General features: G+C 35.8%; 3 protein-coding genes across 7 annotated transcripts; 1 reads left to right on the top strand and 2 right to left on the bottom strand.

Moving 5' to 3' along the window:
• Positions 1–61: 61 nt before the first annotated feature.
• On the bottom strand, positions 62–8,897 carry Gapvd1 (GTPase activating protein and VPS9 domains 1). Of its 3 annotated transcripts, none has more exons than XM_090155284.1 (26): positions 8,766–8,897; positions 8,418–8,517; positions 8,201–8,351; positions 7,349–8,137; positions 7,071–7,295; positions 6,748–6,879; positions 6,444–6,684; positions 6,031–6,381; positions 5,820–5,952; positions 5,585–5,751; positions 5,421–5,521; positions 5,117–5,357; positions 4,781–5,050; positions 4,584–4,707; positions 4,360–4,514; positions 3,580–4,274; positions 3,300–3,516; positions 3,080–3,225; positions 2,718–3,013; positions 2,520–2,654; positions 2,326–2,449; positions 2,190–2,256; positions 2,005–2,119; positions 1,871–1,943; positions 1,741–1,806; positions 62–1,096 (listed from the first exon to the last, which is right to left on the bottom strand). In XM_090155284.1, exons 3-26 carry the CDS (start codon positions 8,339–8,341, stop codon positions 830–832), a joined length of 5,271 nt encoding a protein of 1,756 aa, XP_090011410.1. In that variant the 5' UTR covers positions 8,342–8,351; positions 8,418–8,517; positions 8,766–8,897; the 3' UTR covers positions 62–829. The 3 variants fall into 3 exon arrangements, with proteins under 3 accessions (XP_090011410.1, XP_090011411.1, XP_090011412.1); XM_090155285.1 differs by having other exon boundaries at positions 8,201–8,329; XM_090155286.1 differs by lacking the exon at positions 8,766–8,897 and having other exon boundaries at positions 8,201–8,329; positions 8,418–8,611.
• A 10,103-nt stretch (positions 8,898–19,000) lies between these two features.
• On the bottom strand, positions 19,001–23,871 carry LOC149932936 (NADP-dependent malic enzyme-like). 2 transcript variants are annotated; one of them, XM_090157528.1, is made up of 13 exons: positions 23,751–23,871; positions 22,515–22,633; positions 22,221–22,352; positions 21,360–21,518; positions 21,100–21,300; positions 20,773–21,038; positions 20,608–20,717; positions 20,443–20,540; positions 20,262–20,375; positions 20,084–20,195; positions 19,869–20,011; positions 19,633–19,803; positions 19,001–19,575 (listed from the first exon to the last, which is right to left on the bottom strand). In XM_090157528.1, the coding sequence occupies exons 2-13, from the start codon at positions 22,623–22,625 to the stop codon at positions 19,381–19,383; spliced, it is 1,812 nt and encodes a 603-aa protein (XP_090013654.1). In that variant the 5' UTR covers positions 22,626–22,633; positions 23,751–23,871; the 3' UTR covers positions 19,001–19,380. The 2 variants fall into 2 exon arrangements, with proteins under 2 accessions (XP_090013654.1, XP_090013653.1); XM_090157527.1 differs by having other exon boundaries at positions 22,221–22,633; positions 23,751–23,870.
• Positions 23,872–23,903: 32 nt separating this feature from the next.
• Positions 23,904–25,567, top strand: LOC149932935 (putative serine/threonine-protein kinase DDB_G0280133). Of its 2 annotated transcripts, XM_090157530.1 has the most exons (4): positions 23,904–24,118; positions 24,190–24,239; positions 24,346–24,558; positions 24,622–25,567. In XM_090157530.1, the coding sequence occupies exons 3-4, from the start codon at positions 24,350–24,352 to the stop codon at positions 25,385–25,387; spliced, it is 975 nt and encodes a 324-aa protein (XP_090013656.1). In that variant the 5' UTR covers positions 23,904–24,118; positions 24,190–24,239; positions 24,346–24,349; the 3' UTR covers positions 25,388–25,567. The 2 variants fall into 2 exon arrangements, with proteins under 2 accessions (XP_090013656.1, XP_090013655.1); XM_090157529.1 differs by having other exon boundaries at positions 23,905–24,239.
• Positions 25,568–25,571: the final 4 nt, after the last annotated feature.

Raw genomic sequence — 25,571 nt, 5'->3', positions numbered from 1 at the left:
ATGAAATCCAAATATATACCTACGAACCAAAGCATGCAGTGAAAAACCAGATAATATAGAATGTTTTTAGTTGAATTTAATAACTGCTAACAAGTTCAAGCACTTACTACAAAATTATAACAAAGAAAGATTTGTAAAATAAGGAAATGTGGTTTGTAATTTATCACAATTTGATTGCGTTTCTGTTAACAGAGCGCTACTAAGGCCACAAAAATAACTGGCTTATGAGTTAGCCAATCCAACCTTATATTTTTTCCACAGAATAACCTAACAGGAGTATTTAGTCCATAACCAATTTTAAAATCTCTACAAAAAATGTCAATCAAAAATACATTTTTTTATACCAAAATATTTTATCAGACCAATATTAAATTAATTACATGATTTTTGCAAATGATGTAATGAGAAATGCAATTTAAATATACCAGTATCTAAAGCCCCTATGACTAGATTGTGAAGTAGCTTATCTGGATTTGAACTTTTAAACCCTTTTTCTGATGATCTTTCAAAATATATTTAGTTGATAAATTATACCCATTGCAGTTAAAGGTTTCTCTTATTACATCATTAAAATAAATACATTTTCATTATTAACAATTTTATATAATTTTGAAAATACCTTTTTCTTACCAGCCTTATTGTATTAATTTAAAATTAACACACAAAATTACACAAGAATTAATAATAAGGATTTAACTTAAAATTGGAAATTAAACATTATTCAAAAGCCAACAATGAAACAGGGAATGATATAAAGCTCATTTGAGATTCTTATCACTCAAGAACCCAACTTTTATTTACTAGTATATTTTAGTCTTATATTGGTAATTTAATAATCCATTGTTTTAATGAATTCAATGGCTGAAACAAATTGGGTCCACCAATAGGCATCTTCTCCTTCCAACTGTTTTTCATAAAACGTTGTAATGTACTCTTTTGCTGAGAGTAGGGAGGGAGGATTGGCTTTAATTAGTACAAATACTAATACTGGCATGAAATCATCAGCTGCTGGTACAGATTTGTGGTTGGCCATGTTTAATAGGTTCATGATGGTGCTGCAGCACCTCAGAATACACTGAATCTTGTCCCTTGGAGTCTAGAGAGACATCGAATTTAATTAACAATATTACTAGTTATTTTATTTTGGGAGGTGATATACCCATAATAGAAAAATCTGTTCAACCTTAGACATAAATGGGGTTTCTTTTTTAACATAAAATATTCTTATTATTTATTTATTTTGAATTATGGGCAGTCGGTATGGTTACTATATTTAATTTAGGGTACATAAAACATTTGGAGGACCATTAGTTTTAGTAATCCAGGTGGAAGAGCACCTACGTCTTTAAACAAGAGAAGGGTTCTCGCTCCCATTGGAAATTGTTTTTCTCTATTATAGGCATTTGTCAAAACATTCACAATCCATACAACTTTTGGTGTTCCCTAATTTACATAAATATTTGAGTTTCACTGATTTTCTAAGTTTAAATTACTTCCCTCGTGTTGCAGGTTTCTGTGAACAATTTGGACTGGCATGCAATAATTATAAAAAAGGGGGAAGGTAGGACTCCCTCTCAGGTAGATTTCATTCTTTGGCCAATCAAAATGAAGATAGCTTGAGAATATCTCATTCCCATGTAGAATTCTTATTGTTTTGATACCATTGATCTGACTTATGGGCTTGCATATTCTAACCTCCTAAAATAATCCTGATATTACACAATAACTTGGTTATTTTACCTTATACGCATTTATAGCTGTTATTTCTGCTTGTGCTGAAGGCCAGGGGTACTCGTGGTGATAAATCTAGTATAGTTTGACCATGATCATAATACAATTAATGGAATTTTGAGTAAGAAATTATACTTACTTTTGGTATAACAAGGTCTTTATGATCCACTGTGATAACAGTTGACAATTTTTGAATATGTTGATAAAACACTCTGAAATTTTAAATTAGGTAAAAAGCTTAAAAGGAGCAAAGGTCATTTTGAGCGAACTTACTGGTCCCTTAAAGCATCCCCGTCTCCATTTGGGTAAAGAGCTCTTAGGTATATTTGACTCATGATAGTTCTCTCTATAACAGTCTGAGCCTGTTCAAATTGAGCTTGACTGGCAACTAAATACAAACGCGAACAGTTTCATTTATATCTTATGTAACTGTATTTGTATTGTTGTGTTCTATTTACTTTGCCAAAGTGGGTCCAATTCCATGGCATTATACAAAAAAGTCAAAAACTTCTCAACTAATTGAGCCTGTAATCATGTTACATATGTGAATATTATAATACCAACTAATCGGAGGGAAAGAGTTGATCTTTTTACCATTTCATCAACCACTGTGAGGGACTGAAATTTTCTTAGGAAAAGCTCAATGTTTCTCTCCCTGTTTTCGAGAAACTTTCTAACAAAGAGGGTGATGAGGTACTTCGAACAAACATCCTTATCCCTTTAAGAAATAAAAATAACACATGCAAAACATTTCTTCTAGAGAGTTGAAAAGTAATGAAGAAATATACCTATGAATCCTAACTTGTAATGTCTCTAAATGAGCTAGAGTGGAAAGTAGACCTTGTCTACATCGGACTAAATAGGATATGTACGGAGCTCTTCTTCTGTAATCAACTTTGAGTGACTTGAGGAGTTTTTGACAGCTGAAAATTATCAAAGCATTTAACGATACTGCAAAAATTGAAAACCACAAGGAAAGTACTTACCCTACTTCATCAAACATTCTAACACACCGTAAAGCTTCGTGCAGATGAGCAACCAAAGGTCTTTGTTGCAAATTGATAGCCTCAGCTAACAATACCTTGAGAAAGGCAACTAAATCGTTATCTCGTTGCTTTAAACCAGAAGAATTTCGGTTTTGTCCACTGGCTATTGCAGAAAGTGACCCTGAAGCAGTCAACCAAGGCAAGGTTTGAACATCAGCCGATCCCAAGACCATTCTGAGCTTTCTCTTGGCATCATTGAAAACAAATGAACTTTCATTGTTGGCTGGTTCAAATACCTGTAATTTTGCAAAACAACGTATTAATAATCCATAGGATAAAGATGTAATTGAGGTACAGCATACCTGCGAATCATCTTCATTTACCAAGTTATCTACAACGTTATTCACTTGTTCTTTGCCAGGCACTGAATTTGATATATTTGATCTATCATTGACTGAACCCAATGAAGGTTTTCTTCGATATTTTGCCAAAATTTCATCGCTTGTTTCTACAGTGTAAAGATAGTAATTCTTTCCACCATCAAGACCACCCTTGAAGATAATGCCTATAAAGTTATGTTACCTGGATGAGAATTCGTTTCTTCTGAGTAAGATTGTTGTAAATGACGGAAATGCCTCCTATTTTTGGTTATCTCTGTAGAATGGCCATCACTAGGTCCTGCAGAATGCCTTTCCCCAAGTCTTGGTTTGCGATTGCGACCTTTAAACGTAAACCTGAAATTTGTTAGCTTGAAGAAACTTTTCCTCTGTGGATCATTAGCACTTTTATCATCATATTCCTTATCCAAGAGAAAAAGGTTTTAAGTCTCAATAATGTGAGTGAAGTTTATTTTTAGTTTTACCCTGTAAGACTTATCAGCAGATTTATCAAAGCTAATTGACTTTGGAATTGCTCCAGTGAAAGCTCCACTTGTTTGAATGAGTTTATCTACTGGTTCCCTTCTTTCTTTAACTCTTAACACCGTGTCATCAGGAGCAGTGTTGGATGTTACTGGAATATTGTCACTGGTTATATCCGACCCAGCGTCCCTCGAATAGGCATCCACACTTCCGCTGCAGCTGCTACTAGAACTGGATACACTGGCTGAGCTGAGCCTGGTTCTATGCTCTTCCAAACCAACTTGCAACTCTCGAGGGCTTCTTTTGGAGAGTTGATGGTCCCCTTTTTGGATGTTCAAATTGGTGCTGCCATTTATCAGAGCATCAAGATTATCTTCAAAGACATTCCCATCATCGGGTCTTGAAACTTGTTTATCAGAGCCCAAAACTTCTCTCTCAAATTCTAACAAACTATTTCCAGAGGCTGATGCTCTCATAGAATCGCCTGTTGCTTGGTTTTCATTCAAGTTAAGCGTCTTGGTGAAGTCTAGGGAGAGAAGTTCAGCAATGCTCGAACGTTGTCTGATTGACGAAACATCTCCCACTCCAGCAACTGACGGAGTTGAATTGTTATTTTCTTGAAGAGTATCTAACAAGAATGCCGCACAATCTTGGTCTCCAGAATCTGTTAATTCTCTAACTGCCAAACTTAGTCTGCCTGTGGTAAAGATGGTCAATGATCAAAACTTTTAGTATGATGTTTTATTAGGTTACAAAAAAAATAAGAAATTGTGTTAATATACCAAGACTTTGCATGCTAAGGATGGTATCTTGACTATTTCGGTTAATAACTCCATTGGTTACTAGTGGAGAGGGTTCAAGGTGAGTGTGGGATACAATTCCACTCGGACTGTTACCTGTTGGCGTCAGGTCATCGTTGACTGATGGGCTAGAATTTCTAGAAAATTGTGTTACATAAGGAATGTCAGTATTAAGGCGCAGACTGTTATTTGAGGTAAAGTTGTACATTTCTGCATTGGGACTGTGTTCCACTTCGATTGATAAGGGATTATATAAGGGTCTGTTTTCAAGTTGATCATTAGTTTGTTCCTTCCTGGCCATATTTTGAAGGCTTGGCTTATGTTGTGACCCTGATAATAAAGAAAAATAGACTCTTTTAGTACAAGCCTGTCCTAACAATTCAAATAAAAGAACATTGCTTGCTTTCTTTTGCTGGAGATGAAGTAAACTGTAAATCCACCAAAAGAGAATTTCCAGGAACAACTTCTCTGAAAGCAGATCCAACATCTGAGTCTCTCTGTAACCCCGGAGATAACCTTCTACCCAGAGAGTCTCTGGAATTATCAAGGATGTTTCCTCTAAATACATCAAAGGCAGATATGGGGCCATCACCTCCCTGGGAACCTCTTCTATCACTTGGTAGAAGACCAAAAGAGTGAGCGGAACTTTGATTCAGGAATGCTGGTGATACAACTGAAATAGAAACTGAATAAACATCAAATACTTCCGTATACCAAAATATGGTATTGAGTAAGCTACCATTCATTAAATTTGAACTTTCAAGAAAATCAATGGGTTCAGAACGTGGGGCCTCTATTCCTCCACCAACGGCCTCCTCTATTTCCGAGCGTGTGGTATCATCAGACCTGGCAACACTAGCCGTGTCATCAGTGTCGAGTTCTTGCAACCTTTCTGTGTCTGATGTAATAACATCAGTGCTCCAGGCATCACTCTGACTAGCAGTTTCAGAGGTATCCATTAATCCAGGAGGTTGAAAGTTCTTTAGAAAAATTGCCTGTCTCAGTTATATTGCCAAAAAAATGTATAGCAATTGATATAGTACTTGTAATTGTAAAAGTATGTCTGATTGTTCAACAGTCTCAGAGTCGCTAGCTAACACATCAGTACTCCAAGTATCACTGACCATAGACTTTGTTTCATCACCTACAATACAAAAAATTATATGAAAGCTCAAAAAGTTCTGAAACAAAAACAGGATATAACAACCTTCAATCATTGGCTGAATTTCAAATTTTCCAAATTTGTCTTCAATGTCGGCTCTATTTTGTTTTCTTGTGACCACTGGGAAATCTAGCTGTCTTTGAGGTTGTTCATCACCTTCCATTTGGGAAGATGGCGTATCGCGTCCAGAAACATTAGGAGTACCACGGCCGCTATACAATATTAAAAATATAAACTGTTTCATAGGAGAGTATCACAAACCAACTGGGACGCTACATACCTCACATTTGCTGAAACCATATCTGACAAGTTATCATTCTCATTCTCTTCGTTTTCGTTTTCCAAATCCAGAGAGGAAGCGACTGAATGATTGGAGGCTGCTTCTGATATAGCTTCCAAATTATCACTAGTACCTGGAATGATAATTGACCTTTAACAGATGAAATGTCCGTGTAAAAAAACTAATTTTTATTTTTAAATAATTGGCTGACCAATTGACTCTTGATCTTGTGAAAGTGAGAATCTGGTTCTTTTCTCAACTGTTTCAGGGCCACTGGCAATGCTTTCCACTTCCTCTTGAACCAAACTATCCAAATTCATCCTCACTCTACTTTGTTTCTGTTGCAGCTCCAAACTCAAAACCTTCTCTTCACTGAGCATTCCAGGACAGTCAAAGTCTGCGTTGGATAAAGGAATAACTAAAACATCTTCTAATGGTTGTGGCGCTGTGGATGACGAAGACCCAGCGTTTGAATCATCGTGATCTTGATTTTCATAATGACTTTCTGGCAGTGGCAGCTGTGGCAAGTGAGATAATGTCGCCCTTAAGTTTTTCCTGCTCACTAACAAATTTTGGAGGTTATAATCACTTAAGTATCATCTCCAAATACCACCATCAAGTCACCTTTTCCTAAGATATTCTTTTTGGTTGATTCCAAGGAGGAGCTACTGTTATTTGGCAGATTCGAAACTTGAGGGGAGATACTTTCTGACTGTCTAGATGGTGATATAGCTCGATTTGACAAATTTGAGTCAGGTTTTGGTTTGCCAACAGCGTTTGATGGTAAATTAGATAGTAAGCTAGCCAGGGTTTTTTGCAAATTTTCATCTTGGCACTCCGTTTGGATGGAAGACAGGAATGAAACCTAAATTAGAGAACGCACTTGTTAAAATTCCTTCTCTATAAAGCTATTTTGAAGTAAATTTACAAGTCCAACTAATTCAGATTCTGTTATCATAACAGCATAACGGTTCAGTTCACAAAGCTGGGAAACCATAGCTTCTGGAGATTCATCAGAGCTACCTTCTAGTATCAAATCCAGAATGGAAGACATGCAATCCTGATAAATAAAAATGAGTCAATTTCACTCATCTTAAAAGACAATGGCACCTAGGAGCAACAAACACAATGAGAACGCAACTAGCCTTTAAACACGCTAACGCAGTGCTGTGTACAAATTTCATTGGACGCTGAACGTTTTACGGAAAGGGGGGTGCTGTGTTTGTTGCTCCTAGATGGCACACTAATTACCTTTTCAAATTTCCCGTATAAATCCATTAGCTTTTGATTAATTTCCTCCCATTTGGACATGGCCAAAACTTGCAGGATTTGAGCAACTTGCATTAAATTGAAGCTTGCTATGTCACTTATTGGAGCGTCAGTGATACCGTAAGGCTCAGGATTAACAATTGCTGGACAGATGAAAAATGCAAAAACCAAATCGGAGCACATAGCCCCAACTTGTCTCACTTCCACCTGAGAAGAAAATAAATTAAAATGGTTTCAAACTATTTGAGACTGAAATATACTTTTTTGGCCTTCATGACACATCCGTAAAGTTGCCTAACTAGCCAAGATAAGCTCTGAGGAAAGCAGTAGATGTTACTACGAATCCCTTCTATAAATCTGTTGGTAAGTTTGACAAGCCTGCTGATGGTCCGATTCCTATATTTTTGGAGATTGGCTGCGTATTCTGGCGTTCCTTCTCTTCCAAAATGCCTAAGACGTTCAGTAGGGTGGAATCTCACCACGGCTTTCCCAGGGTCAATGTCCAGAAACAGATCATCTTCCATTAAAAGGTGCATAATTGCGTCGTGAAGTGAAGCTGTTAAAAAAAGCTTGGCGCTAAAGAGGCCCTCGGAAAATGGTTTATAAACTTGGCTGAATGCGCATGATCCATGGCACAGGAGACGTCTCGGATTATCACTTGTAGATAATTGGAGCAGTAAGAGTTCCCTCAAGAGTTTTAGCACAAAGACTTCATCTTCGGGAAGAATACAATTTCCATATATTGCGGACATTATAACTGGCACATTCACTTGCATAGATTCTAAGTTGATTTTTTCACCAGCTACTAAACAAGTAGCCAATAATTTGGGATCTTCTCTCAGCTGCTGCAAGAACTCTGCATATACAGCGTCATGGACATTTAAGTGTTTGTACGAGTCAATGAACAAAACTTGTTCAAGAGCATTGGCTTTTTGACAACATGAAACAGGATTTGATAAGGGTTGTGCCAAAATCAAACTGTTCAAGTTAATTCTCTGGTGCTTAGCAATCCAAGAAATGTGAAAAAGATTTTCCACCGCTTTCAAAACCTGATATGTTACATATTATTGCTTAAAATTAATACAAAGCAAAAAAGGCCATATTTTACATACCTTGTCATTTAATAACTGTATTTGTTGCCTTTCTGAAGTGACAAAAAGGTGTTCTTGTCTCAAATGACGAGCTAATTCCAAAAGATCCATTTTAGAACTGTTTCTCGAGCCCATCTCTAATTGAATTTCCTTCATCACCATGAAACAAGACCTTATTATAATATACAAATTAATTGAAAATTTATTGAAAAAGTATGACTTTCTCAAGGTAATTTACCATTAAATGCCTATTTGTAAATTGTTGCCCATCAAAAATCAAAGACTTTCCCTAAGCAAATCATTTCCCTAAGGCTTTTCGCCTAAACTCCTTGAGACGTCTGCAAAAACAATTTCCGCAATTTTCAATAAAGAATTTGTGCAATTCAAAACCAACTTTCTCCAAATATAAATTATTATATTTTTTAACGTCAAATAAAAATAAAATATATATTTAAGCAGTTAACCTTAACCCTACATAAAAAGTTCAAGCATCCTAAAGTAGAAACTGCGAGTTATTATGTAAATTAGACACGGTTTTCCCACCCCTTTTAACGTAGACAAGCTGGATTTATTTTTGTATAATTACCCAGTCTGTAATATCTTTTTCCAAATATTTTTTAAAGTATTTCTTAATTTTTGGTTCGCTAAAATTATTTTTATTATTATACCTGTTAAAAGTTGTAGTTTTAAACAGAAAATTTAATTTTTATAAAGCTACATAGAGTATTTTTTTTATAATGCACACCCGAAAAGCTTCCGTATGAAAGTGACATCTAGTTTATATAATTTTTTGCTATTATTTAAATCAATCCTAGATGGCGATAGTGCATCATAAAACGGTTTTTTTTACACACCATCTTAAAGAATTTGTGTTTACTATTTTCACCTGAAGCAGCGATTTCGTAGAAGTAGTAATACAGAGAGCTACACATTACGTTAAAGTGTTATATATTTTAAAGAAGGCGCTGCTTAATATTTAAATATAGCGGTAGCAGGGCTCGTTCAATTTCACACGCGCCTCCCTAAAGAAAAAAATGCGCACGTGCAATCAAATTTAGTCTTACAAATAAAACTAACATAAACACGAGACTATTTTATTCAGTGCCTCGCGCATGCGCGTAGGAGATAAAAGAAAAAGAGAGCGGCATTTATTGAAGCGCCTATTTTGTAAGCTTCGAGAACGAGATGTCGATCGCCATTCCTCTCGATCTCGAACGGAGATGTCGAAAAAAAGCAAAATTGGTATTCTCGAACTTTTTTGACGAATGTTATTCCTCAATTTTCAAAAAGATATCGAAGTGACGAAGTCGATCTCCAAAGGGCTGGATCTGTCTACTTCGATTTCGAGAAAAAAACGTTCAATTAGCGAAATCATTCGCGTTTCGCGTTATTGCCTTATTTAATGAAAAATACGACTGCGGTGGTTATTTCAGTCCATCTACAAATTATTAATTTGCATTGCGAAATAAATAATTTGATATTTTTAAGCACGGCTTAATGTGAAATGTAAATTAACCTTATTCGAGTGTTAAAACACAATTGGTATTAAATTAATTAATAATTCAGTGATTTTAAACCTGCAAGTTTAAGTTAATTATCGAATATGGATGATTACGTTTATATCATTCGTAATGAAAGAGCGTTTTAAAGTCCATCAAAACAATACAAAAATATCAGCTGGTATCAGCAATTCGAAAACAAGTTAAACCAGTATTTAAAAAGTTACAAAATTAAAACATTATTTATGTAATGATAACGAAATATTTTCTTCGTAAATTACAATTAGCATACCAAGCTACAATTAAGATCAATCTGTAATTAATAAAACTAGGTTATTTACCGATATTCAATTAACTATAAATCACGTGGAGTCACTTAATTTACTTAACGAAATTATTTTATTTATTAATTTAATACGTTTTGTGATTGTAAACATTTTAGTTGTTGCAAGGTTATTTCTTAAAATTAATTAAATAATAATAATAATAATTCGAATATTATCTTTCCTAAATATAAATACAGCGGTTATTTAATATAATTTTATTACTTTTTGTGTACGTAAGTCATAATTATATTATGTTATCCAATTTACTTACATACAGTCACACATACGAGTAAGAATTGCAGAATGAGTTCCCTCTCAATCGTTTCCAAAATCATCGATTTCTTGGTCAACTAACAATCCTAAACTTCTATCCTTTTATCGACATCTCCGGTATCGAACTCAAATCGAATGAGTTGCAGAATACCACATCTTAATCGAGGACGATCTCGTTCGAAAAGAGTAATTCGAGATCGGGTTCGAGAACTAAACAAGATGTCATTTGAGTACACACAATCCCCCCATTGTATTAAATATATTTTGAACCAATTTTCAATCATCTTATACACTAAATTAATAAACCAAGAGGAATTTGGTCGTTTAACATAATTAACTCACTAAGCATTAACAACCAAAGAGTATTTTTAACTCAAAGAAAAGCCCATGACTACGCTTAATTAATCACCCTGTCCATCAATTATAAAAATATTTCAATCACACTGTAGATTAAAAGAAATAACGCACCTAAAACAAATGATCACGCTTTATATATCACCCTGCCCATCGATTATAAACAACATTTAAATCATCCTGTACATTAAATTAATAAGCGCACTATAACAACATAACCACACTGTATATTAAAAACATTATCTCAATCACCCTGACGTTTAACATAACTAACCCACTAAGCATTAACAACCAAAGAGTAATTTTAAATCGAAGAATAACCCATGACCACGCTTTATTAATCAGTCTATCAATTGATTATGACTGGTAAGTCAGCCAAATGGACAGTCGGCGTAACGTGTAATTTATGGTCGGGCAAATGAGAAGTCGGACAAACGAAACTCTCGCGTCTTCTACACAGGCCGTTGGATGCTTTTTAGGGCACCGCACGTTATGATATTTTGGTTATTGCTATACAGATTTTGGCTATGATATATTGGCAACTTTCGAAGTTTTTTTTAAGTTGCAAATTTCTTATACCAGGTTTTTTTTATAATACCAATGAACATGATGACTATTGATAAAATTTATTTTTCACTTGATAAATGACAAGGTGATTGCGTTCGTTGTTAATGAACTAGGTTGTTTGATAAAGTGCTGCTTTTGGTAAAAATTCCTTTTAGATTGTTATAGTAAGCTTTTTTTTATTTATTTAATCATAATGGGCCTACAAAGCTGAAACCGACTTATGGGCAGGCACAGTTCCAGGATCTGTTACTGTTAATGGTAATATAAAAAAGAGCGAGAATGGGGTAAAGAACGAAAAATTAATATTTAAAGAGGGAACGTTAACGCAAGAGACTTAAGGAGGAAAGGATAAACTCCATCCGGGCCAGGGGATTTAGAACCTTTAAGTTTACTGAGTAAGCGAAAAACATCGTCGGGCTTACAAAGTAAATTGCGATAAGGTACGGATGTATTATTTTAACAAGAGACGGACATATTGTAAGCAGATGGTACTGATACTAATTGGTTATTAACTGTAGAAGCAAAAAATAATAATTAAGGACAGCAGATGCTTCTGAAGCTGAAGTGGTGAATGTACCGCCAGATTTTTTAAGTTCAGTAATACCAACTCTGGCAAAACGAGACTGATTGATATGAGCTCAAAAAGATTTAGTATTGGCACTACTTTGGGTAGTGTGATATTTCTCATATTTCCTACGAATATTACGACAGCTAGTGGGAAGTATAAGCATTACGTGCGCTTCGAAATTTTTCCAGTAACTCCTCCAAAACAATATGTGGTACACAGCGCTTCTTGTCCCGAAGGAGATTGGATTTGCAAGTGGATTTACACTCTCTACAACGTATGGTACAAGGGTTGGGCCTAGGAGCGCGTGAATTCTTACGCTAAGGGACAAAATGATCCGTCAGGCTCCAACCAGTCGACGGAACGCTTACTATGACCCCGAGATGTCCGTAAATTCCAGGACCATCAGAGACCAGTCTATAGCGGAAAGGAACTGATTAAACGAGTCATAATCGCCCCTAAAGAAGTTGGGCTTGCAATGGGGATAAAGACCGTATATGGGGAGTTCCCTGCAATTGTAATTTAAAAAGAACATTCGATGGTCACTCCTGTCAACAGCCTCAAGCAACTGAGCTCAGGGTCACTAAAAATATATTGATCAGATGAGAAAACTCAATCGAGATCATTATCATTCTGGTATAGGCCATCATGCCTGCGTTCTCAATTGAACATTCTAAAAAAGATTTTGTATATTGACAAGTTTTAGGGCCTTGAGAGAGGGAGGTCCAGTCAAATAACGGGTAATTGAAACGACAATTAAAAGCTAAAAATTACTTTTACACAAAAATCATTAACTGATGAAAAGAAAGCGCATAGTAAGCAGCGGCGGCGATCGGAAAATATTTCTGTGGCGGCACGGGCCATTATTTTTTCATCCAAAAATGCATATACTTAAAACTTAAGCAAGAAAATGTACAGCTCTAAATTTTTATTACTATATCTATTTTTTTTAAAGTGTTCTTTCTTATATCTCATCCGTCAATGAATACATTGATAATAAAAGTCGATATTTTTATAAAAATATCTGTGTACATGGCTAGATAATTAAGCCACATACTTTACGAAGGTATTTTAGCTAAAATACGGTACACGACGGGGCGATTTTATGTTTGGACGAATCTATTGAAATCAATTTTACTGTTATATCATCTTAATGCTACTCGCATCTGCAATCTCAAAATAACTTCTGTAAAAAAAACAAATTCGGACCCAAATAAAGGCAGTGAGATTATAAATTTTTCCCTGATTGCTAGTTTTCCTCGATCTTATTTCTGTGGGGGCTCTGCCCTCGTTTGTTTTTCCCTATGGGGGCTCGAGCCCCAGAGCCCCCACGGGATCGCCGTCACTGATAGTAAGTGACGATTATAATAATAAACAATTAGAATTTTTGCAGGCACATTACCCCAGGATGAAAGAAGTCCACTTGAAGAGTAGAAATTGCACGTAGACTGGGGTTGTACTCTGTTAGGAACACTGGGCACAGTAGGTGGTTGGACAAGGGAAGGCCACATTTGATTAGAGTTGGTTATAGGAACAAATGAGGTTTTTGGCGAGGAGGCACTTAAAAAAGCTGGAAACTGGTTGCCCTACCAAACGTGAATGGACGAGCGATCTGGAGAAGGTGATGTAGAGTTCTTAGTGTTTTTACTGTATGACTGCACGTATTTTCACCATTGAGGAACAGCTCGTTCTTTAGGCCGCACTGAAGGATTCTGACCCTGCCGATCTGGAGAAGGTTATGAAGTTGTTGTTTTAGTGTGCTTATTAATTTAATAATGAAATATTGTTCATTATTAATGGACATGGTGATTAATAAAGCGTTGTCATGGATTTTTCTTTGAGTTAAAATTTTCTTTTTTGGGTGTTAATGATTAGCTAAGAGCAACAAACATAGCACCCCACACAAGGAGAACGCAACCCATCAAAAGTCGTGGATTTTCTTGCGTACAATTTTCATTGGTTAGACGCTTTAGTGCCTGCTGCCGCCGGAAGGGGGAAATTCGGAAATTGTAAAATGTTCGGCGTAAAGGTTCGTCCAATGAAATTTGTACACAACACTGCGTTAGTGTGTTTAAAGGCTAGCTGCGTTCTCCTTGTGTTTGTTGCTCCTAGATGATTAGTGACTTAGTTTTGTGATTGAGATATTGTTTTTAATATACAGGGTGGTTGAGAAAACGCTCATTTTTGACAAAATTGGGGTATTATAGTACGTTTATTAAGTTAATGTACAAGATGATTGAAAATAATTTCATATTTAAATTTAATACTCAAAATATATTTAATACACCGGAGGGATTGCGTGTACTTAAATGTCCGTGACATCTTGTCCTTACATATGTAAACATTTCTGTTGTCGTCTAGATGAAATTAGTAACACCGTAACGCAAATATGAAGTACATTATCTACACGTTGAATTTGATAGGATTTTAGTATCGAACTACAAGTCAAGATCTGATCAGAATGAAATGCATTTTCATGCTAGCTAAACAAATAGCTAAGCCATCGAAACAATATTAGTAGCTGTTATGTATATAAATTGTAAGGTAGTTAAGATTCTTACGGGGGCATCAGAAAGTGTTTCTGCGGATTGAGAAATTCACTATAGTTGGCGCCCATCACGTAGTCACGTTTTTATTGTTATTAACTCAATAAAGCTTCACTTTATATTTATTTTGTGAGTTAAATTAATTAATTAATTATCAGACAGTAGGCCTGCATATAGCGTTTGGCAGCCTACAGTTGCGTATGGTACCCGGCCCATTAGTCGTATTAGAGCTAGGACTATGGTGACTGAAATAGAACATATAAAAGATTCATATTTGAATTTTACAGTAATTTTACACTGTTTTGTGTTTTCTTCATAGTAACACAGCGATTACGACGCCCAGATTTACGAATTTTTATCTTATTTGGCAATAGGAGACACTAGATCATAGGCCCTACCAAGATGGATAGCCCGCAGTGCCACCTAAACTCGTTTCGGTCGCGAATAATCTAATAATTCTCATTATGCAATTCATACCCTATTTAACTAATGAAAATGGGAATACTTCCACTTTGTTGATTCTGTTTTACTTCGGAATTAAACAGGTTATTATCATTCTAGAAAATACTTAAAGATAATATAACCAGAGTAACCTCCAACGCGTTCTAATTGGACGACCCCAACAATTTTAGGGATTTACCTCCGCAACAAACCACTAAGCCGCGCCGAAAATGTGAAAAGCGGTCATTATTGGAACCCTTTGGACGTTGTAGGAATACTAAAGGTTTTCCCTTCAACTGGCAGAGGCAACTTGATACCCTAGTAGTGTGATTTTGCAAGGGGCAGATCACTTGCCGTAATCGGTGTACAAGCCTGTAGCTTTAACTGTACTAAAATGATTATGTAACTGATTACAGATTTAGCACTACAAAAGGCTGTACTCGTTTTTGTACTCCCGTAATCGGTGTACAGATTTTAAGGAAGTGGTTAGCCCCTCGTGATTTTGTAGCCTGTTTTGCACGCTCCCTCCCTCGAAACCTAACACAAAATGTTACGTTTTTCACGCCCCCTCGAGTGGAGAAAATGGGGCCAATAGTTAGTTTCGTGTAGGGTACGAACTCTCTCTGTACGATTTCCCTACGCTTTTGATAGCGCTGGCTAAACCTATTATTTTTCGTTAAAGCTAAAATTTTACCTAAATCAAAAAAATCGGTTACTAACACGCGTTTCGACTGGTTTTTAACGTAACCAGCGCAAATTAGCTCAAACTTCGGTTGAATATGTTGGTAGAAATATTAAATTCGTTGTTCCTCCATAATATCATTATTATTAAAAATAATACTGAAACTCTAAAATGCTCTCAAAGGGAGTAACTCACGAAAATTCATAAACGCGAACGTTTACAGAAGTTGCTGAAACCTAAGAGCAACAAACACAGCACCCTACACAAGGAGAACGCAACCCGTCATTGTCTATGGTCAAATCAGCGTTGCCAGAAGCATTAAAATGAATTATCGTACGAACTTTGTAAAGATATCGTACATAATGAAAAATTATCGTACACTAGGTATATCGCGTAGCTCGCAACCGAAACGGTTCTAGGTGGCGCTGCGGCGCTGAAGGTTTCATATCACATCTTGGGTGTGTAGCATCTGCTAGAATGGAAAATGCGTATATCGGGTAGTCAATGCTTTTCTTTATTGTATTGTAATAATAAAGTAAGTAATTTCAACGGAAAAAAATATATTTTCATATATTTTCGCGAAAGTTTTAAAACTTTGATTGTCAGTAACGTCTGCTTATATGCTACCTCTTACTGTAGCTAAACGAGGGCGTATGCGTAGTAAAATCGTGCAGGCCACGGTGATAAATATCGATTTTTTTTAAACTGGACCTGTGGCCAGTTACCCTAGGTAGTTTAATTGAAAAACTGGCCACTTACCACTTTTAACCTTGCAAAATCAGGCTTTCATAATTTATGGTCAAATTACCTATTCTTGACAATATGTGCTGCAGACCCGACCCGAACAAGCCTACTGAGAGAAAGACGGTTTATATTTCTTTTTTCTAACTGCAAAATTTGCTTCTTCTATAATGTAGAGGAGACAGACTCCCCTAGTCACCCACCCATACACACAATTGACACAAGGCCAAGCACACAGCATAGAAGCAAAGACCAAACAATTTTAGGGATTAATATAGCATTTTTTAATGAACTAAAAAAGGGAAAAAACTTCGAATTAATTAAGTGGTCACCAGGGCGATTGGCCTGTGATAGTGCCTTATTTCTCGCACTGGTGCAGGCACCCACCAGTGTTTGAAAAATTCACCCTGAAAATCAGGTGGCAGACGACGTGTCGAAGCTTCCCTATGTCCGTAATTCGCGGGAAACTGACGAAATTCAAACGCCGGTGGAGCCCTTTAAGTTTGGCCTATTCGAAAGTGTCCCAATTAATTTTATAGTGTGAACTGGGCTTTAAATTAACCTATAATATGTGGTCGACGTTCAACATTGTTAAAAGGAAAGGCACCATCAGGAGTTTCAATTGGTGCTCTATAAGTGCTCAAAGAAGATGGCCACGTTGACGCCACTCCATAGGTTTGCCCATGCAGGACTATCATGACTGTATTCTTTTTCATTAAGAAAAAGTAATCGCTACGTTCTCTGACGACCTCATGCCAAGTAAAAATTACGGAAAATTTTTATAAGAGGTTCCCTCTCGAAAATTAGATTTAATAGAACTGGAGTTTCGATTCCCTCTAGACCAGATTTCTATGAAAGTTTCAAACTCACGACCAGTGAAATTATACAAAAAAAAATTGAAAATAAGTAGGTGCGAAATTTTTGGTGCGACATTTGGGGTGAAATTTTTATATTTTTCATTCGCCCAACTAATCGGATCGTGTAAAAACGGTACAATTATTCATAGCTTAAAATGTCTATAGAAACAGACAAAGGGAAGTTACACGCTTTTAGACATTTCAAATGAATAATTAATTTCATGGTTAAAAACATTACACCAAAAATTCTACATGTGACTTTGAAGGGGCGGTTTGGAAAGCTATTTTTTACAAGTTATATTGAGTAAAAACAAGTACAACATAAATTTAAAAAACATTGTATATAATGTTTTATTTTTGGTGTGATAAAATACACTGTATTTTAAACTTTCTAGTTTCTACGTCTCAAGGTAACTTGCATTTGTGGCCTAGCGAAAACTAAAGCCGGCACTAGAAGCCTCCTAAGTTCTAACGTTGCATTGCAAGTGTATATTTTAATGTTATTGTTGAAATAACTAGTAATATACCGTTTATCTTATTGGTATAATTATCTAAATAAATGTTTTACTTCTTAAACGGCTTCTATGAAGTTATATATGATGAATGTAAAATTGGTCCTTACCGTTGCTCAAATAAAATAGTCCGGGTAAAGATCCAAGCACGGAAGTGGGGAAATTTGGCGAGGCGATGTGTAAGCCAAAACATTACCCATAAGCCTTTGGTAGCCGGTAGGCGCGTGTAAGTGGCGCCACGTTTCGGAAATAAACGTACATTACCGTTTCATAGGGGTCAGCTAAAGCGCTAGATATTCTGGGAGTTCTTCGGCAGTCGGCTTCTAGATGGGGGAAATAGTTCACTATAGAGGTATGGAATTTTCCCCTCCAGGCTCCATCCTTCACTGCGCGCGTAGAAAATAACGGCAACGGCAGAAGAAACACGATTTTTATCATACGTGGTGTTGTAACAGTGTAAAAATTATTTTGTAAAATATAGACAAAATTATCGTACTTTCGCGTACGATAATACATTTTACATCGTACATCGTACCTGAAACGAAATTCGCGTACGTGTACGATAATTATCGTACGTCTGGCATCGCTGGGTCAAATCAGTGCATATTCCTGTGTATATTTCTCATTGGTTAGACCCTTTAGCGCCTGCTGCCGGCGGAAGGGGAATATTCGGAAATTGATTCCCCTTTCCGTAAAACGTTCAGCGTAAAGGTTCGTCCAATGAAATTTGTACACAATTCTGCGTTAGCGTGTTTAATGACTAGCTGCATTCTACTTGTGTTTGTTCTTCCTAGCTGAAATAGTCTAGCGTCCTGGGGTACACCAATCAAAAATTATTATGCCAAGAACATTCTAAAACTTAAAATGACACATCCCAAGAATAAACATAGTGACCTCACCAATGTTACTTGACCACAGGGATAAACTTTTACCCAACTGGCACTGGGTGAAAACTCGGAACAACTCATACTGTGTTGAGTTTGCAAGTCCTCTCCCCACTGGTTTAAGGGGTTTCCCCTTCCACATAAACTTGTTGAGGTTAACGGTAATAGTAAGTGTAGCGAGCTGTTGGCTCGAACGTGTGGCATGCAGGGCTTGCCACCACCCTCCTACGCATTGTAACCTGGCCACCGAATTAATGACTTCAAAAGTCGCATGATGACTTAGGCCTAAGGTGGTGCCTTGGGTATTAGCCTAGCTGATTATTATTTGATTATTATGGTGACAACTATGAAAGTTGATACTATAACAAAGCGCAATTTGAAAATGGAAAAACTTTTGAAGTCTTTTTGGCTACTGCCAAATACTTTGTTAATTATGAAATCCATAGTAATTAACACCTTTAATAATACTTCACAATATTTAAATTTTACAAGTTGGTTGTTGACCTAATATAGCAACAAACTCGCAAAAAATATTTCTATTTAGTACACTGAACACAAATTACGAGCCAAATAATGGTTTATACGTATAGATTATGTATTTAATGGCCACCATGCAAAAAAACAAAACAGTAAATATAAATTTATACAAAAAACATTTTGGAACAGATCTAAACTTTTAACAAATACAACTAAAAATAGAATACAATATTTCAAACAATTTTTAATAAATAACTGAAATATTAATATAGATTAATTTAGAACTTTAATGGATAAAAGGGGTTTTTGTTCAATGATAAGAGACTAAAGTACATAGGATTTTAAAAATAGTTTTTTTCCCTTTCCTCGATATTGCGTCAATTTTACATTCTCCTTAAGAATAAATGTAGCTCATTATTTATACACAGAGCTATCTGGCAAACAGGATTAAACATTTTAAAACCTTAACATAGTACTTTAGAAAGGCCTATATTGGGAATCGTAGAGGAACTTATCTAAATCCTTGGGTTCTGGAACAGTAGCGAGCCCCTGGGAAAAGAAATACTGCGACAACTTTTTGGCTATCTTGACCGATACTTCATAGATATCAGAGAGTGGTGGGTACACGCGTCCTTCTTCCAAATCACCTTGGTTTACTTGCTCTGCCAAATCCTAGCAAATAAATTCATTATGGAGTTTCAAAAATTTGTGTGACAATTCGAAACCTACTCTCGCAGCTATTAGGAAGACTTGGTCGGGTATAGTTTGAACACCACAAGCCATAACAGCCAATCCAACTCCCGGAAATATATAAGCGTTATTTCCTTGTCCTGGGTAAAAGGTTTTTCCTTCGTAAGTCACAGGGTCAAAGGGACTACCACTGGCAAAAATACATCGGCCCTGTTAAAGGTAGTTCATTAATTTTATTTTCAGAAAGTTATTTGAAAATGAAAGTTAAATTATACCTTAGTATGGGTATAAGCCGCTTCAGCGGTACATTCGGCTTTGGAAGTAGGATTGCTCAATGCAAAAATTAAGGGTCTATCGCTGTATTCTGCCATTAAATTAAGTACACGAGGGGTAAACAACCCTCCTTGAGCCGACACACCTTCAAAATTAAATTTTTTTTAGCTAGATTATTAGAAAGATTTAAAAAAAAAAAAAAAATTTGGACATCTACCAATTATGGTGGTGGGTTTCACAAGTTCTACCATTTTATCAATGTCCCTGACTGGACTGTGATCTTTAGCGTATTTTTCCTTGTGTTCATCAATATTTCCTTCAGGGCGTCCCTTCAAAGAAAAGAAAATGCTGACCCTCTTCTTTTTAAGATAGAGATTTGATTTATTTGTACTAACTTTTAAGATAAGGCCCCGGGAGTCAGCGAGCCAAATTTTATTATGTGCCTCCTCGCTACTCAAGCCTTCCTCCATCATGGCCATTACTAGTAGATCAGCTGTTCCCAAAGCAGCCTATAAAATTATATCTCGTGTTAGTTGGAACTGGTTAATACTATGCCAATTCAAATATTGACATTACTTCTCCAGCTCCAATAAAAAGGAATGTGTTTTGAGAAAGTTTTTGGCCCGTAACTCTCAAACTTGCAAAAACTCCAGCAACAGCTACTGACGCAGTGCCTATTAGAAATGTTTTATTAGGTTTAAGTTTATACTCTTCTATCTGAAACCCTCGTAAAAGGTTTACCTTGTATATCATCATTGAAAGTGCAACACTTAGTCTTATATTTCTCTAATAATCTAAATGCATTTTGATTGCCAAAATCTTCAAATTGAACCAAACAAGACCTTCCAAACCTGAATGTATTATAAGGAAGTTATTAAATGAAATCATCAAGGAAAGTCTATTAACCTTTTAATGACAGCTGTAATGAACTCATCTATGAATTCGTCATAGGCAATTCCTCTAACTCTGTCTTTTTTCAATCCAATGTAGAATTGGTCCGCCCTGTGATCTTTGTTATTTGTTCCAGTGTCCAAGGTGATGGGTAGAGTTAGGTGGGGAGGGAAACCAACTAAGGCAGTGTATAGTGCCAATTTTCCAACAGGAATTCCCATTCCATTAGCTCCTTGGTCTCCAAGACCTAATATCCTCTCGCCATCAGTAACAACAATGGCCTTATAAAAATATAAAATTAATTAATCAATCAATCCATAATGAAAAATTGTAAACACATACTTTTATATCCTTTTCAGCCCAGTTGCCTAAAATATCATAGATTTTTCCTTTATCCTCAATCGATATAAATAAACCTCTTGGTCTAAAGTATAGCAGACTATAGTCAATGCAAGCTTGCCCCACAGTTGGGGTATAGACAATGGGCATCAACTTTTCTGTATATTTTCCCATGACGCAATAAAACAAATGTTCGTCATGATCCTGAAGTTCAAATTTTTTTTTACTTTTATTATAATTTAAATGTCATTAATGTAATATACCTGTAAATGCCGAAGATGTAAATATTTTGATAGATCATCTTCAAATCTGTCTATATTCTTAATAACAGCCTCGATTTGTTCTTCTAAGGTCCTAACCGCCGGTGGTAGGAGCCCCCTTAATCCAAGCGAATCTCTATCTTTTAAAGTCAATGTCAGCCCCTAAAAAAAGATAAATGCATTTTTGTTCACTTATCTTATACTAGTTATGTTTAGAACAAAAATGTATTTATTGTTCAGAAGATTCAGAAATATTTAAAGACAAGTGTGCTTGTCATTAAACCATTTTCGGCCTGAGTGATAACTTTCTTTTTCCCCATTACCAATACTTAATAATTTTTTTAAATAACTTAATGGGGGGTGTTTCTCACAATACACCTGTAAAATTTTAACATTCAAGGAAAATGCCCTATATTTCAAAGTTGATGTATAGAGAAAACTTGATTTCCAGAAGTCTAATCTGTACAGAAATATTAGCCTACTTAGAAACTGGATTTAGAAATAATAATATTTTTTTGAAAATATAACCTTTAGGCCCAAAGTAATTAACAAAGATACAAAAATATTTTTCTTAATTTTTTTACAACATCTAACACTTCTTAAATATATCAGTTTTAAATGATAAATTAAATGAAAACGTTCAAATAATATGCCCAGGATGAGTAAGAAAAATTACTATTTTCCGATTTAATTTTCATAATATAAAGGATATATTTATTAAATAAAAATCATTAATTGAAGATAAATTATAAAACTAAGTCATTTCTAGTAATATAATTTATATTAAAACACATCTAATAAATTTTTAATCGCTTGAAGAATTAAATAAAATTCTCGAATAAATTAAAAGAAGGGAATATTTACTTGGTTGTTTTTAGGTTCTCGAAAGTACGCTGAAGCCATCGCGGATGCCACTTGTTGTCGTTGATCTTTGTGAGAGAACGATGAGATAGTAGCGCTTTTACTACTGTTGCTTCCCATTTTCATAAGTCCGTTCTGGGAAATTTTTTGAGAGAGAGTGGGGGAAAGTTGGGGAAATACCGTTAAAGGGCCGGAACTATAATTACCACACCGATAACTGGTAGCATAGCGATAAAAAATATCCAGTTTGTGACGCAAACATAGTGTTTGCCCCCTCAAAAAAGTAAAGGCCCTTACATGACAGACGATCCTATTGTTAGATTTGTTTTTTGAATAATACAATAGGCGAGTCTCGTGCAGATGGAGGGATCGCAAAGATAAAGGCTTCATGTTGTTTATCACGGACATTTTCTCTCCTGAAAAAAAAAACCAAAATTTAAATAATATTGCGTGAATATTTCTCATATATTAAATACACGTGGAATTATTTTTCCTCGTAATTTTGGTAATAGGCCAAAATATTATAAAATAGGCCAAAATACATTTAGCGCGCAACCTTTTAAAACACCACGTGTTTGGAACTGAAATTGCCCATGAAATGTTCGCTAGAATTTCGTGTTTAGTTTGTATGAATTCAAGGTTCGCGGTTAAAGTCTCAGGTCTATTTTAGGCTCTTTTTCTATTGAAAGAAAATGAACGAGTTTTTTTAGTCGCTCTTTCATTTGCAACACGACCTTCTAAACGTTTATTACGGGGGTTCTTTTACAACTGCTTGGCGGTTTAACATGGGTTGATAATAATATGGGACCAAATTTGTTCCCTTCTTTTCATACCGAAGAGTGGTAGCCTAATTTTGCAAAAATTAATTATTAAATGTAACGTTATTTCTCATTTCCTTCGGTAATGCACCCTCTTTCGCTATATTTTCTCTGTTTGTACGTCGTACGTGTTATTTGTTACGCGTTTAAGCGTAGTAATTTAGGCATATAGGATAAATATGGAGCCAAAAATGCAATAACCGTAATGGTTTACAACTACCGTTTATAATTTACTAAGAAGACTACAATGTTTTGTGTTTAAATCAACACGTTATTTAATACTATGCAGTTCTGTTATTTCTTGCCCATTAAATTTTTGGCAATGAATCCGAAGCTCACGCGTATGACCCCAAAGGTTCTAAATTTACCGTTCCCAGCTAATCCCGAAGGAATATCATTTATTACAATGCATTACAATGCTTCTCACAAGGCTTAACTAAAAGCCTGTTTTAAACACCATGGAAATAGCATTTTTTGTTAATCTGTTTTTAATAGTTAAGCGTTTGTAGAAGCAATTCAATGTAAAGAAAGCATGCTAAATGTTTAAAAAACGCAACTACACATAAATATGCCGGACACTATAGTGTTATGGATACTAGGCAAACAAAAACGTTGTGAAGGGGAGGGAAAAATATCTACGAGGAAGGCGTTCAAACCATATTTAAATCAAACGAGGATTAACTACGTTTATTGAAGTGCTTAATATAATTTTTACCTAAATAGAAAATGTGTGCGAATGATTGTTATATATTAACTTGAGTTAAAAAGGGCTGGTCAAATTATCATCATCCTCTTCGGCACAATACGTTACCGGCGCGGGTGGCGGTCGACACCGATAAGCAGTTGGGGGGGAACTTATTCTCGGGGATGGAGAAGAAAGGAAACCGACTCCTTCCCACTTCCGGTTGACTATACGCCGCCGCTCCACTCGACACCAAGGAGCTAAAGATGGACCGCTGAGAATACCTAAATAATATTCTCAAAGCCGTACGCATTTCGCAGCGCAGGCGTATTGATCGGCTTTGAATTTTTGTCAATGGCGATTGTAGGTTGTGTTTTTGTTTTACGACTTACCCGCTTGAGGTTGTATATTTCATAATTATTGTAAATTCTTATTTTAAAAGTTTAAGAATCTTTAAATTAATCGTAAATAGGTCCAGAATCTTTAATTTTGATATATTTGGATGAATCGTATAATATAAAGGTACGTATTTGTTTGTTTATTTATGAAATGTGTAAGCCTTTGTTCAACTTTTTGAAACTCATTTGATGGTTTTGATCTCTTGTTTGATAACTTTTATTTCATTTAGAAATATGTCGAATCGACATCATGGTAAACACCATTCCTCACGTGAATCACACAAAAAGAGTGATACAAAATTCGAATCCATTGACAGACACCATAGTTCTAAATCAAAACATAGATCAAGCAGCCAAAGTAATAATCGCAGTGAAAGGGATAGAGAAACTAATGATAAACATAGAAAGCATAATAATGAACGAGAAAAGGTTCCCAATAAAAGGTAGTCCGGTGTACTTAAAATTTGCTTCTTAATTTGTCTAATTGTTACTTGATTATTGCAAAGAAAAAGACACAGGTCACGTTCTAGGTCAAGGTCTCCTGTTATGAGAATTAAAAGGGAGGTTGTTTCTGACGATGAGCAGACTCGAAGAAATAGTTTCCAAAATAGGTCCAGAAACAGGGAAAGAAGTCCAAATAATCATAGGTCCAGAAGGCGCAGATCCAATGATAAGAAAAAAGATGAAAACTACGAGTGGGGCAAAGCGGAGGACAGAGTGAAAAAGGAGGAGGATAAACCGGCTGAGCCCAAGGCTAAACCAAATTTTGGATTGTCTGGAAAGTTAGCTGAAGACACTAACACGTTTAACGGTATCGTGATAAAGTATAATGAGCCTGTAGAAGCTAGGAAGCCAAAACGCCGTTGGAGGCTGTACCCTTTCAAGGGGGAAACATCCTTGCCTTTCATTCCCATCCATAGACAAAGTGCTTACCTCCTGGGACGAGAGAGAGCCGTGTGCGATATACCAACTGATCATCCCTCTTGCTCAAAACAACACGCAGTTTTGCAGTTTAGGTTGGTAGACTACAATCGGGACGATGGAACCATCGGGAAAAGAGTCAGGCCATATATTATCGATTTAGAATCCGCTAATGGTACTTTCGTAAATAATAACAAAGTTGAACCTAAACGCTACGTTGAATTGATGGAGCAAGATGTAGTTAAATTTGGTTACAGCACCCGCGAATATGTTATTTTGCACGAAAACTCGAAAGGTGAAACTGAGGATGACGATGTCACGGTTTCCCCACCCAAACCTGATGAAACTTGAAACTTTAACTTTTTATTTCCCCAAAGTTTTGTAAATATGTTGTATATCTAGCACTGGAAAAAGACTTTGACGGAAATTAAGGAAATCGTATCTTTTATTTAAAAAAGATCTCATTATTGAAATGCGTAAGTTCTTAAATTTTAAGTGGTATTAAATTTGGTTTTCACACATTTTGAAAAACCGT

Source organism: Leiobunum rupestre, chromosome 8 (assembly GCF_980474605.1).
Source record: "Leiobunum rupestre chromosome 8, qqLeiRupe1.1.hap1, whole genome shotgun sequence".
In the NCBI taxonomy this organism is placed as follows: domain Eukaryota; kingdom Metazoa; phylum Arthropoda; class Arachnida; order Opiliones; family Sclerosomatidae; genus Leiobunum; species Leiobunum rupestre.
Note: the sequence above shows the minus strand (reverse complement) of the source record. Positions and strands in the feature narration are given on the sequence as shown.